We start from the raw sequence: 13,464 nt of genomic DNA, 5'->3' as shown, positions 1-13,464 counted from the left end.
AAAAAAAAGGGGCATTTTTCACAACTTTGGACTGTAAATGATAGGATGCCTCAAAAGATAGCTGCACAATACATTTGGGTATCATTCATTCACACTGATGTCCTAGCAAACCTCTGTTCACAGATTGCCTTCAAAGGAAAAAAAAAATGATCTGCAGTATTTCACTCTTACAGTTCATCCTACAAACTTCCGTTAAACTTTCTCAAGAACGTTTTATAGGTGTCCTCTGAATTGAGTTCTAGTTAAGAATTTTTCAGTTTCCAATTGGAACATTTCATGTGACTTACTACACCCATGAGTTAACACTTTCAGAGATGTTCCCAAAACACCATTTTAGCCTGGTTTCAACTCTTCATTCACAAATTTTTAATGCCTGTCGCTCAACAATCATAACGCCTTGGCTTGAGTTTCATCTCATCTTTCCTTTTCTTCAATTTTAGCCAAAGGAAAATTGACAGGCAGCATCCTCACAGCAGAAAGGAGACAGAGTGAAATGAGCTTAAATGGTATAAAGCAAATAATCAGCTTCCTATAACAGAGCTGACCATTAATTTCCTTAGCAGGATCCAGAACTTTTACGACATTTCCAAGAATCCTTTCTCGTATTTTCCTGGTGTTACGGATACACGGGACAGAGTGAGGCCACCTGATTCCTCATTCCAGCTCCCTCATTAACTGCCCCCCCTCCCCGTCTACGTCACTCAACCTCACTGAGCCTAAGTCTGCAGCCTGTAAAATAAGGGGCTGGTAGATAATGTCTAGATCCCTTTCAGCTCTTTAAAAAAAAAAAAAATTATTCTGGAAAATAAAAATTAATTGGAAATAGGATAAAAAGAAAAAAAAAAATCCAGGAAGGAACTTGTTGCTCATTTGGGCAGTCCGCCTGGTCTGCCTTTCTTTGATGGATGCCACCGTTTTAATTCTCTGAGAGAAATATGCACACCCATCCACCCGCTTTCCTTACAAGGTAACAGCTCATAAAATGCTCCTTTCATAAAATTGATTTGCATGACCCATTTCGCGGCTGCTGAGCCGCCTATGATCCTAAAAGTCTGGTTTTCTTCACTGAGCGGTCTTCTGTTTGCGTGACCGTCCCCTCCAGGGTCTCCCTGCCCCACTGCCGTCTGCTGCCAGCCGGGCCGCCTCCACCGTCCACCTGTCCTCAAGCGCTGCTTCCGCCGGTGGGACTCCTACGGTCGCCTTCCTCGCAACCTCCTTCTACACAGTCCCCACGGGGTCTGTAGCCCCAAAGCCAACAGCTTGGGCGCCCGGCTCAGCAGCAGGGGTGGGGACGTGCCCCACGATGCCTTGGAAAGGAAAAAAAAAGAGGTCCCCGCAGGATGCTGGCGCCTAGGGTACTTTTAAAACCAACGTGGCGAGGCAGCGGTCTCTCCCCTCACTAGGCTCGGGAGAGGGCATCCCAGGTGTCCCTTAAACGCCTCCGATCTTCCAGGTCCCGGTTACAAAAGTCCCATTGCCGCCCAGGTCCTAGGTCCGCGTGATGAGGTTTATCGTGGCAACGGTTCCGGGCCACGGCCCTGGTGTCGAGCGCCTCCTGCCGAGCCTTTACATGCGCGAGGCGGGAGAGGCTGGAGTCGCGGAGGGCGGCGGGGGGAGGAGCAGCGCGCGGGGCCGAAACGCACCGGCGCAGAGGCGCGGCGAGGAGCGCTCGAGGGGGCGCACGGGGCGGCCCGGCCCGAGGAGCGGCGCGCCCCATGGGCTGCGGACCTTCCCAGGCCGCTGCTGAACAGAGACGTGTGCCCGCGCCTCAGAAGGGCTGGGAAGAGGGATTCAAGGTAAAAATAAAGAGACAAACGGGAAGAAAGTCTTTTACCCGTTAGGCCTGGCGATTCCCACGCTTGGAGGCGGCTGGAGCGGCGTCTGGGGCGGCTCACAGCCCGCCTGCGTGGCCGACGGGTAATGGGTGGGCGGGGAGGGAGCGGCTTTCTTCTGGGGCCGCTTAACTGCTGTCTTAACCAGGTCTCGTGCTGCTCCAGGACTAGCTTTTGTGTTTCAAGAGCCCGCGAAGGTGGTCGCACCCCAGGGCAGAGGTAGGAATAACGGGAGGAGCGGGGCGTTCGGCACAGAGCTGGGTTGGTGGTGGTTCGCAGGGGAAGGTGAGAGTTCCTGGGAGCCGCCATATAATATTGGCTTCCGGAAAGTGGGCCCTTTGGGAGTTCCTTAGCGTTGGAAGAGATCTTAGCAGCCGTCTGGCTGAGCCCTCGCGCTGCTCACAAGAGGATCTAGAAGCCCAGAGAGGTGGACGACTTGCTCGAGGCGCCACAGCTCGTTTGGGGGACAGAGAGCTGGAGATAGAACCTAATTGTCAAGAGTCTCGTCCCAGGACTCTGCCCCCTCTCCCTCAAGGTTGCATCTCCCGTAATTCTTCTGGAGAAATGAATAGGCGCTTTTTTCTAGGGTAGTGTATGGAGGGATGGGCTGGGGGAGGCGGAAATGCGGTCCATGATTCTTTACATCCTCACCACCAGGGCGAGATTCCACAAACAGAACTAGGGACCCACAAAGGTTCCTTCTGGAGCGGTTACCCAAAGACAGTGTTACCATATAATTTATCATCAAAAGCAGGATACTCTTAAGAATGGAAGGGAACCCTATTAATAACTTTGCCCAGACAATCTGATAAAAGCCCATACTGTATGCCGTAAAGCAAGACTTAAGGTCACCCCTCCTGAAGCGCGTTTTTGGACCTGCAGTTTAAAGAGCACACACTTTCTCTCAGCAGGTGATGGGCAAGACATTCTTCAGTATCAGTTACAGCACCTACTGTGTGTGAATCCATCAAAAACAAACCAGAGGCAGCTAAAGGCTGGGACTCAGTCTTAGTCCCTGGTGCCCTGGGGGATGCCTGTCCCCAGATGCCCACCCATCTCAACATTGTTTTCTGCTTTGCATCCCAACCGCCACTGTCTGCCTTTAGGGCCCTATTACCTATTATTGGGTCTTTCTGCCTCTCCCATCACCACCCTAACCAGGCCGTCTTGCTAAGAAAAAAATTCCCTGCAGTGTGCAAAAGTTTACATTTGGTCCTACCCGTCTCTCTGATGTCATCCTCTGCTCCCCAGGCGCTCTCATTCGTGGACCCTCAGGTCTGCCAAACCAAGAGCCTGCAGTGCTCAGTTCCTCCAGGCTTCCTCACGCTCCGTGCCTTTCCCCATGCCATTCCCTCTTCCTGGAATGCCCTCCCTGGGCCCCATTTCCCGTCCGCCTCGTGAACTCCTACTTCTCCTGTCAGCGCTGAGCCCAAGCACCACTGCCCAAATACTCTGGTGCTCCCTTATCACGTGGTAAATGTTTGTATAAAGCTCCTTCTCCCTAATAGGTTTATGGGCTTCTTGGGAGCAATTTGGTCATCTTTGTTATTATTCATCACTGCTGTGGAGTAACATTAAGACTGCTTTTTTTCCCCCTCTCCTTTTCCAAAAAATAATGTGATTTTAAAGTACTAATCCATTTTGCTTTTCCTTTTTTGTGCAAAAATCTTTTAAAATTTATTTTACTGGCATGATTACATATAAGACTTCACTAGAAGAAAGTTTTCACTATTTGAGTTTGTTTTCTGGCCATTATCATTTGTCCCATTTCATGGTTATTACTGAAAATAATTTTGTTGTATAGAGAAGGAGTGCTAAAAAGCAATCCTCTCCAAGTGTCAAATGCACTAGGTCCCTTTGGGCCAAGCATCTCAAGGCCTGGGAGGGGTTTGGGTTTCTTCCTGAATTTCTTTGCTTGGATTTTGTTACAAGACTCCTAAATTAGTCTCCCTGGGTGCTTCCTTAATGACCAGCCTTCACCTGCCCTGCAGCTCCAGTCTTCCACGTGACCTCCAGTCTTCCACGTGACCTCCAGAGGGATCGTTCTAAAATAAAATCTGATTATGTCAGTTCTCTGCTGAAAAAAAGTCAGTGACCCACTAGGTAGACACACCAACCAATGGTCAAGAATGTGACTACCTAGGTTTGATTTCTGGATTCACCACTTGTTAGTTGTGTGACTTCGGTTAAGTCATTTGACCTCTCTGTGCCCTGGCTTCCTTATCTGTAAAATGAGGGTAATAATAGTTATTTTATAGAGTTGTGAGGATTAAATGAATTGAGTTCACATTAAGTGCTCATACCAAAGCTTGGCACAGAATAAGCACTTAATATTAATTATTACAATCAATCTTATTAACATTATTTATGTGAGATAAAATCCTAAGTTCTTAGCGTGCCTTACTAGCGACTCTCGAGCTGACGCCTGTCAAATTCTCCAGTTTCATCTCTCCTTTCTCTCCGATTCTGGTCAGACCTCACCACGTGTTCCCCAACCCCATTCTGTTCCTGCCTCTGTGCCTTTGCACCTGTTCTCTTTCCTTCAGACCTTCTTTGTCTTCCTGGACCACAGGCAAATATGCCCCCAGGTTTCAATATGACTCAAGACCACTCTTTGCAGTCCCCCTGCCCCTGCCCCCATGCTGGCGGAGTGGACCTTACACCTTCTCCTATCATATTTCAGAACCTTTCATTGTACTTATTTGTTTCCATGCTTGCCTCCCATCCTAAGCTGTTACTGAGGAAAAGAACTGCTTTTTGTCTGTGTGTCTCCAGTGCTCGCTACGGTGCTTGGTGCAGAGCAGACATTAACGAATGTTTCTTGGGTTGCTGCGTGTCCCTCCCAGCATCTTCCTGTCTCCTAGTAGCATAACTAGACTAATGACAGTCAGCAAGGAGGAAATTTAGTATTAAAATAACCTGAAAATAGACTCAGAGGTGACTCACGTCTGTACCTCTCTTTCCCTACCCCAAGCATTTGACTTTGGAAATCTGATCTGGGAAAAGTATGATTGTTAATTAAACACTCTCAGGCTGTCAGCACAGTACTTTTTGCTACCTTCATAAATGCATAGGGCTGGGAGTTCACTAGTTCGGCAGTGTCTTTTAAATGAGATGAACATGTTTGCTTGCATGAAATATGTATGTTTCTTAGCGGCACGACTTCAGAATATTCTGAATCAAACTTCTTGAGATCTGCCTCCAGAGTTTCTGTTCACTCTCCCTTAAAGTGGAAAGAGGACATGGTAATAAAATAATGCATAATAAGGAAAACATGGGAAACTTTCCTTAGTTGGAAAAATGCTCCTCTTCTGTGTGATTAACTCAAAGTTTCTCACTTAATATAAAAGGGGAGAGACTAGATTGGAATAGATGATCTCTAAGTATCCTTCACAGTTTTCCCCTAAACTTTGACAAGAAAATTCTTGTTTGTCATGAGTAAAAGGGGCTAACTTTTAAAGTGCAATTAAAAAAAAAAAAATATATATATATATATATACACATTGTAAAGCAATTATACTCCAATAAAGGTGTTAAAATATGAATATATATATATTTCTGTTTGGTTTTTGGAGGGTTGCTATTTATTATTACATTTGTTTGAAGTAAACTAGAAAAAAATCAAAATTTGATGAGAAAATTCTTCCTATATGTCTACAGACAAATATATTTATAAAATGCATCTGCCAATAATTTGATTTAAGAAGATTTCAGCTCCAGGGAGCCTTGACAAATGACTCCCTCCCTCCAAGCTGTTTGGCAAATTTGTTTCCCCAAAGCTTTAGAACACAACATATAATACTGCCAAACCAACCAACCAACGAACCAACAAAACACCTTTCTGTAGTTAAAAGTAATACCTTTTTCAGAATGCTGATAATTCCCATGCATAGCTGTTACCTTGGAATTCACAGTTTTTCAATTCTGTCTAAAATGTATCAATTTTTATCAAGACAATGAAGCATAAAATGAAATTGATACAAAATGTGGAAACATTGAATCTGTACTTCTGCTACAACTTCATCTCAAGGAAAAAATAAAACCTTCCACCCACCTCCCCACCCCCTTCCCCCGGTACCATTGCAGACAGACTTCTTATTGGTGTGAAAATATAAACTGCACGCATAGGTAGACCAGGAAAACTGTCTATGCCGTATCCCTGTGAGGCATAGATCTAATTAATTTGTAAATATCTCTCATCTTTGGACTATGTCTATTCTCAAGTCTAGATTATGAAATTGGGTGTTAAAATTTCCAGAATGTGTTGCACATAGATAAGATGTTTGAAAGACTTCTTAGTTTGCAAAAGAGAAAAACCTTACATTTCTGCTCTGGAAACTGAAGGCTGGTGTATGTTCTTTTATGCTGGAAGCTTGTGTTTCATTGGCTACAACTTAAGTTTTGGTCACTGACAGAGCTTGAAGGCAGACCATATCTAAATAAGCATAAATGGGAAAGTTCCTTGCTCAGGCCTGGATGAATTGCTTTGTTGAAACAATTGGGAGGTTGTTCAGGGTTGTGGCATTTAAATCTATTCTGACTTGTAGTTGACAGATTATCTTTGTGACAAGACACGTGTTAGACTGAAAACATTCAAGTTTGCTCTCAGTTCCAATATGGGCATTTTGTTTACTGTTGTTGTTAAATCAGTTACCTGTTTCAGGATCTCCACTGGGAAATCTTAAATGGCAAAATTAGTCCCTGTGTATAATTCAGTGCTTTACTAGGTTCAAAAAACGATGGATCTGCGAAACAAAGTGAACTCGTCAAAATAACTGTCTTACTATCACTGTAGATATTGGTTTTTAATAGTTCATTTGGAAAGAGGGACAATATGATCTTTACCTTCAGTGTGAACTGTGTGCCCCTAAAAGATAAATATCAGACATGGTCTCCTTCTCCTTTGTTATATAAAATATGTGTGTGTGTGTGTGTGTGTGTGTATGTATATATACTTCATATTTTATATATTTCATATAACAAAGGAAAAGGAGGCCCTGTCTGATATGATTGTTATTATATAATAACATAGCATGTAATATGTAAAGACTCTTTTCCTGGGTCAGCTTACTATTCAGGGGCTGCATGGGCAGTAACTGAGTCTGTGGAGAAAGAGAAAAGCATGTAGATCCTCTCACACTTTCTCCTTGTGCTGAGTCATAGTACAGATCTGTTGAGTTTTTATTTGCTTACTTGTTTGTTTGTTCAGTTGGTTGATTTTTCATATTTTCCCGTGTAGTTCTGAGCCACAGAACTAATTAACCATCAACACAATGAACTGATGTTGGTTTAGCTGGAGTGATCATGTTCTGTAAACAGGGTGATAAGCAATGCGAGTCTCCCTAGGAACATGTGAGAATCGCTAATTGAATTCTGAGAACTCGAGGGTGACAGGGGCCCACAACCTAGCTATGGTGATTTCTCCTTAGCCTCTGAGGGAGCTTTGGAATGCTTCCAGAAAGTGGTCAGATGTGCTTAGATTTTTAAATTGGTATGATTTTTATTGTGAAAGTCCCAAGAGTTTCATGCCAGTGTCCTGGCTTTTTATTGTTTTCCTAAAGGGAATGTTTTCTGTTTAGTTCCTAGAGTCATAATTTAGAGCCAGAAGGGACCTCTCTCCTTTAAACTGAAGCTCTGAAAGGTCTGTTATCCACCTTTGTAATATTTCGGGGCCCACCTCTTTCCCCCATTTTCACTGCCATGGTCCTAGTTCATGCTTAATCCAACCTCACCTGGACAACTGTAGTCATCGTAACTGGTTACTCTGTTCTGTCCCATCCTTCCTTCTACTCCTGCCCTTTGCATGAACCCAAAAGTGATTTTTCTAAAAATCATACCTGATGCTTCTATTTTACGTCCATGTGTAAAAATCCTACAAAAGATTCCTGTTGCCTTCAAAATAAAATGACACGTCTTTACCTGTCACAAAAGACTTTCCCACCTCAGCACCTGCCGCTTTCTACCTCAGTCTATTTCTGCTAAACTGGAATAATTCAGGTTCCTCGGCGCACCATGTTGTTTCACACCCCATCTTTGTGTGTACTTTTTCCTGTGTCTAGAATGACCTTTTCTCCTTCCCCACTGGAAGCTCATTCATCAATACCCAATCCAGGCATTTTCTCGTTGACACCATTCGTGACCCCCAACAAGACACACACGTGTATCCGTGTGACAGGGCTGTGCTGAAAAGAGTGGGAGTTGGAGGGTGGAGTCCTGAGGCCCTTTGAAGTTTCAGAGGAGAAGAAGATCATCCCTTGGGCCAAAACAGTAAAATAAGTAGACATTTTAAAAATAGCTAGAAGGGTGTGGACGCCGCTTTGTTGCCTGAGTGGGGTGGCGGTGGAAGTTAAGGGAGTCGGGGGCCAGCGCTTTTCGGGACCCGCAGTCGCAGCCGTTGCAGTCACTTCGCCAGGTGGCCTTTAGCGTAGGAGTCGCATCGATAGCAGCCATGAGCAGCAGGGTGTACGGGGGAGATGAAGTTGGAGCCCTTGTTTTTGACATTGGATCCTATACTGTGAAAGCTGGTTATGCTGGTGGCGACCCTCCCAAGGTGGATTTCCCTACGGCTATTGGTATGGTGTAGAAAGAGATGATGGAAGTACATTGCTGGAAATAGATGGTGATAAAGGCAAACAAGGCGGTCCCACCTATTACATAGATACGAATGCCCTGCGTGTTCCGAGGGAGAATACAGAGGCCATTCCACCACTGAAAAATGGGATGGTTGAAGATTGGGATAGTTTCCAGGCTATTTTGGCTCATACCTACAAAATGCATGTCAAATCAGAAGCCAGCCTGCATCCTGTTCTCATGTCAGAAGCACCGTGGAATACCAGGGCAAAGAGAGAGAAACTGACAGAGTTAATGTTTGAACACTACAACATCCCTGCATTCTTCCTTTCCAAAACTGCTGTTTTGACAGCATTTGCTAATGGTCATTCTACTGGGCTTATCTTGGACAGTGGAGCCACTCATACCACTGCAATTCCAGTTCACCATGGCTATGTCCTTCAGCAAGGTATTGTAAAATCCCCTCTTGCTGGAGACTGTATTACTATGCAGTGCAGAGAACTCTTCCAAGCAATGAATATAGAACTGATTGCTCCATATATGATTGCATCAAAAGAAGCTGTTTGTGAAGGATCTCCAGCAAACTGGAAGAGAAGAGAGAAGTTGCCACAGGTTACAAGGTCTTGGCACAATTACATGTGTAACTGTGTTATCCAGGATTTTCAAGGCTCAGTACTTCGAGTATCTGATTCAACTTACGATGAACAAGTAGCCGCACAGATGCCAACTGTTCATTATGAATTCCCCAATGACTACAACTGTGATTTTGGAGCAGAACGGTTAAAGATTCCTGAAGGATTATTTGACCCTTCCAATGTAAAGGGGTTATCAGGAAATACAATGCTGGGCATCAGTCATGTTGTCACTACAAGTATTGGAATGTGCGATGTTGATATCAGACCAGGTCTCTATGGCAGCGTTATAGTGGCAGGAGGAAACACGCTAATACAGAGCTTTACTGACAGGTTGAATAGAGAACTCTCTCAGAAAACACCCCCAAGTATGTGGTTGAAACTGATTGCAGATAATACAACAGTGGAACTAAACAGAGGTTTAGTTCACGGATCGGTGGCTCCATTCTAGCTTCTTTGGGCACCTTTCAGCAGATGTGGATTTCCAAACAAGATATGAAGAAGGAGGGAAGCAGTGTGTAGAAAGGAAATGCCCTTGAGAAGAGTTCCCAAACCTCTACCTTCTATGTCACCTTATGTTTCATAGCTTTAGTATACTCAGGAAAAGAACAACCATCTTTTGTAGAATGTTTATACATTTTTGCATATTTCGGTTTCCACTTAAATTTTTTAAGGCTTTAACTGGCTCTATAAATTAAAATAAGTTTGTGCTTTCCTTGAAATGCACTTATTCTTATTACAAGCATTTTATAATTTTGTATAAATGTCATTTTCTCTAAATATTTTGCTTTCAGTAAAATGCTTTCCAACTCTGTTTAGTATATTACCAGTGGATTGGTAGAATTGCTTTTTATTGACTAGTAAAACTTATTGCCTATATTTTTTACCTTAAGCTTTTAAAATTAAATAAAAATTGCTAGCCAAAAAAAAAAAATAGCTAGAAGACAATAGTCTGTAGAAGATGCTTATGTTCTTGCCTCTTCTAGGGATACTATAGAGGATTCCTCTGTTAAGTGTGTCTTAGATGGAGAAGAAGTTGGCTGATAACATCTACTAGAGGCCTTGACTTCCATTGAATGAGAAGTGGGAAAGAAAAGTTTTTCTGAACATATTAATTTACTTCCTTTCAAAATAAATGACAGTTCTTTAAATCAAGTTAATTTAGCTTTATGAAAGACTCCTTATATTTTCCTTCTTTTACTGTGGAATTATGAAAAATTTGACATGGACCAGCATTTTGGAGTTGGTGGTTTACTAAATCACCTATAAGCCCCTTTTATGCTGTGTTTGAGCCTATTTACAAGCAGTGAAACTGTGGTATGAAGAAATAGACATCCTTAAAAGGAGAAGGTGGGATTGTAAGTCAGTGCAGGATTTATAGAAGGCCCTCTGGAAACACATATTAATATAAAATGTATATATCCTCTGACTCAGCAGGTCCACATCTAGGAATTTATTCTCATAAAAGGATTGGGTGAGTTCACACTGATGTATATGCACAGATATTATAGCAGTTCTGTTTATTATATTGAGAAGTTAGAAACCTAGATGTCCTTCAGTAGGAATTGGTTAAATAAGTTGTGGTTTAGTTACGTAATGGACTGCAATGCAATCGTCAAATAAACAACTACTCTCACCATTAAATAGAATGAGATAGACCTATATGTATTGACATAGGTAAATGTCTCTGATATATAATAGTTATAGAAAAAAGGTTACAGAAATATAATATATCACTTAATATGTAATCTGATTTCTTTTGTTTTTTAAACAGCTTTATTGAAATGTAATCCACATATATTGATACAATTCATCCATTAAAATGCACAATTCACAACCATCACCACAAGCTAATTTTGGGACACTTTTGACCCCCTAAAAGGAACCACTATCCATTGGCAGCCAACAGGCATTTCCTGAGAAACCACTAAATCCGCCTTCTGTTTCTATTAATCTGCCTCTTCTGAACATGTCATGTAAATGGAATGATCTTTGTTACTGGCTTCTTTCACTTAGTATAATGTTGTCAGGTGTCACCTGTATTGTAGCGTGTATCAGTACTTCATTGGTTTTTATTGCCAAATAATATTCCTTGGTATGGATAGGCCACATTTAATTTATCTCGTCATCAGTTGGTGGACATTTGGGTTGTTTCCACTTTTTAGATATTTGAATACTAACTATGAATATTTGTGTGCAAGATTTTGTATGAACAGACGTTTTCATTTTGCTTGGGTATATACTTAGGGGTGGAGTTTCTGGGTTATCTGGTAACTCTATGTTAAGAGGAAATTTTTGAGGAACTCTCAAATCATTTTCCAAAGTGGCTGCACCATTTTACATTCCCACAGCACTGTACAAGAGTTCCAATTTTTTCACATCCTTGACAACACTTCTTATGATGTGTCTTTTTCATGATAGTCATCTTTGTGTGAAGTGATATCTCACTGTGGTTTTGATTTACATCTCCCTAATGACCAATGATATTGAACATCTTTTCATATGCTTACTGGCCAATTCCAATTTATTTTTAAAGATTATAGTTATATAATCAAACATATTTGGGAAGTTATATACTAAGATGTCAATAATGCTTCTGTCTAGGGAATGGTCTTTCTTATTTTCTGCTGTGTTTCTATATCAGTCAGGGTTTTACCAAAGAATCAGAACCAGTAGGATGGATGAACAGGTAGATAAATAGATGTATTATAAGGAATTGGCTTATGCAATTATAAGGGCTGGCAAAGCAAGTCCAAAATCCATACAATAGAATAGGTGGTCCAGAAAGCTAGGCTGGAGCTGAAGCTGCATCTACAGAATTCCTTCTCCCTCAGAGAAACCTCGGTTCTACTCTTAAGGCCTTCAACTGATTGGATGAGGCCCACCCAGATTATTTGAGGATCATTTCCTTTACTTAAAGCCAACTAATTGTAGATGTTAACCACATCTACCAAATACAATAACAGCAAAGCCTAGATTAGTGTTTGATTGAAACAAAAACAATAATGGTAGTTTCATTTTTAAAAAGGCTTTTATGAAATTGAGTTATTTGTAGTGAGGTGGATGGACCTAGAGTCTGTCATACAGAGTGAAGTAAGTCAGAAAGGGAAAAACAAATACCATATGCTGACACATGTATATGGAATCTAGGGGGGAAAAAATGGTTCTGAAGAACCTATGGGCAGGACAGGAATAAAGACACAGACCTACTAGAGAATGGACTTGAGGACACGGGGAGGGGGAAGGGTAAGCTGGGACGAAGTGAGAGAGTGGCATGGACATATATACACTACCAAATGTAAAATAGATAGCTAGTGGGAAGCAGCCGCATAGCACAGGGAGATCAGCTCGGTGCTTTGTGACCACCTAGAGGGGTGGGATAGGGAGGGTGGGAGGGAGAAGCAAGAGGGAGGGGATATGGGGATATATGTATACATATAGCTGATTCACTTTGTTATAAAGCAGAAACTAACACACCATTGTAAAGCAATTATACTCCAATAAAGATGTTTAAAAAATAAATAAATAAATAAATTAAAAGGTTTTATACATAGCAGTATCTTTACTTTTCACATTTGGTGATTAAACTTGTTCATCTTGGTATCCTCCAGAATACTCAGCATAATAGCTTGAACCTGGTAGATCCCTATTAGTCACTGTGTTAGTTTCCTACTGCTGCTGTAACAAATTAACCTAAGTTTAGTGGCTTCAAACAACACAATTTTATTTCCTCACAGTTCTGGGGGTCAGAAGTCCAAAATTGGTTCCACTGGGCTAAAGTCAAGATGTTTGCAGGGCTGGTTCCTTTCAAAGGCTCTGAGGAGAGAATCTTTCTCCTCGATTTTTCCAGCTTCTAGAGCTGCATTCCTACGTTCCTCGGCTGGTGGCCCTTCCTGCATCTTCATTGCTGGTACTGCAGCGTCTCCAACTGTGTCCGTGCTTCTGACATCACATCACCATCTCCTTCTCTGTAATCAAATCTTCCTCTGCCTCCCTCTTCTAAGGACACCTGTGATTACATTCAGAGCCCACCTGGATAACCTGGGATACTCCTGCTATCACAAGGTCCTTAATTTAATCACACCTGCAAAGAAAGTCCCTTTTGCCACATAAGGTCACATTGACAGGGTGCTGGGTACTACTCAGCTATTCACAAAGCAGACCGTGTGGCATTTTCATTTTCCAAGAAACCATTTTTTAAGAAATCTTGACTCTTACAAAGCCGTTCCCTTTTCACAGGCTGATGTCAGTGTGGCTCATTCCGGGGAGAATTTCAGAATCCAGATTGAAGCTACGCTGCCCAAGGATAATGTGGGCAGCCCTGGAAGCCTGGACAAGCAGGCCCAGTTGGGAAGCTTACCTGGAACCATTCCAGAAAGTTCCCCATTTCCTAGTGAAAGAAATGGAAGAATAAATTCAGGTAACAGCCC

The 13,464-nt window shown here is 42.4% G+C and overlaps 1 protein-coding gene and 1 pseudogene across 1 annotated transcript in view; both read left to right on the top strand.

Annotated features, from left to right (window-relative positions):
* Nucleotides 1-1,715: 1,715 nt before the first annotated feature.
* The window catches only part of STMND1 (stathmin domain containing 1), a 108,669-nt gene continuing 96,920 nt past the window's right edge, over nucleotides 1,716-13,464 (top strand). The window contains exons 1-2 of the mRNA XM_068559229.1: nucleotides 1,716-1,796; nucleotides 13,274-13,454. Coding sequence (XP_068415330.1) covers nucleotides 1,716-1,796; nucleotides 13,274-13,454 — 262 coding nt within the window. The remainder of the gene's footprint in view (nucleotides 1,797-13,273; nucleotides 13,455-13,464) is intronic.
* LOC137773577 (actin-like protein 6A pseudogene) lies at nucleotides 8,281-9,630 on the top strand (annotated as a pseudogene).

This window comes from Eschrichtius robustus, chromosome 12, assembly GCF_028021215.1.
Source record: "Eschrichtius robustus isolate mEscRob2 chromosome 12, mEscRob2.pri, whole genome shotgun sequence".
Lineage (NCBI taxonomy): Eukaryota > Metazoa > Chordata > Mammalia > Artiodactyla > Eschrichtiidae > Eschrichtius > Eschrichtius robustus.
Note: the sequence above shows the minus strand (reverse complement) of the source record. Positions and strands in the feature narration are given on the sequence as shown.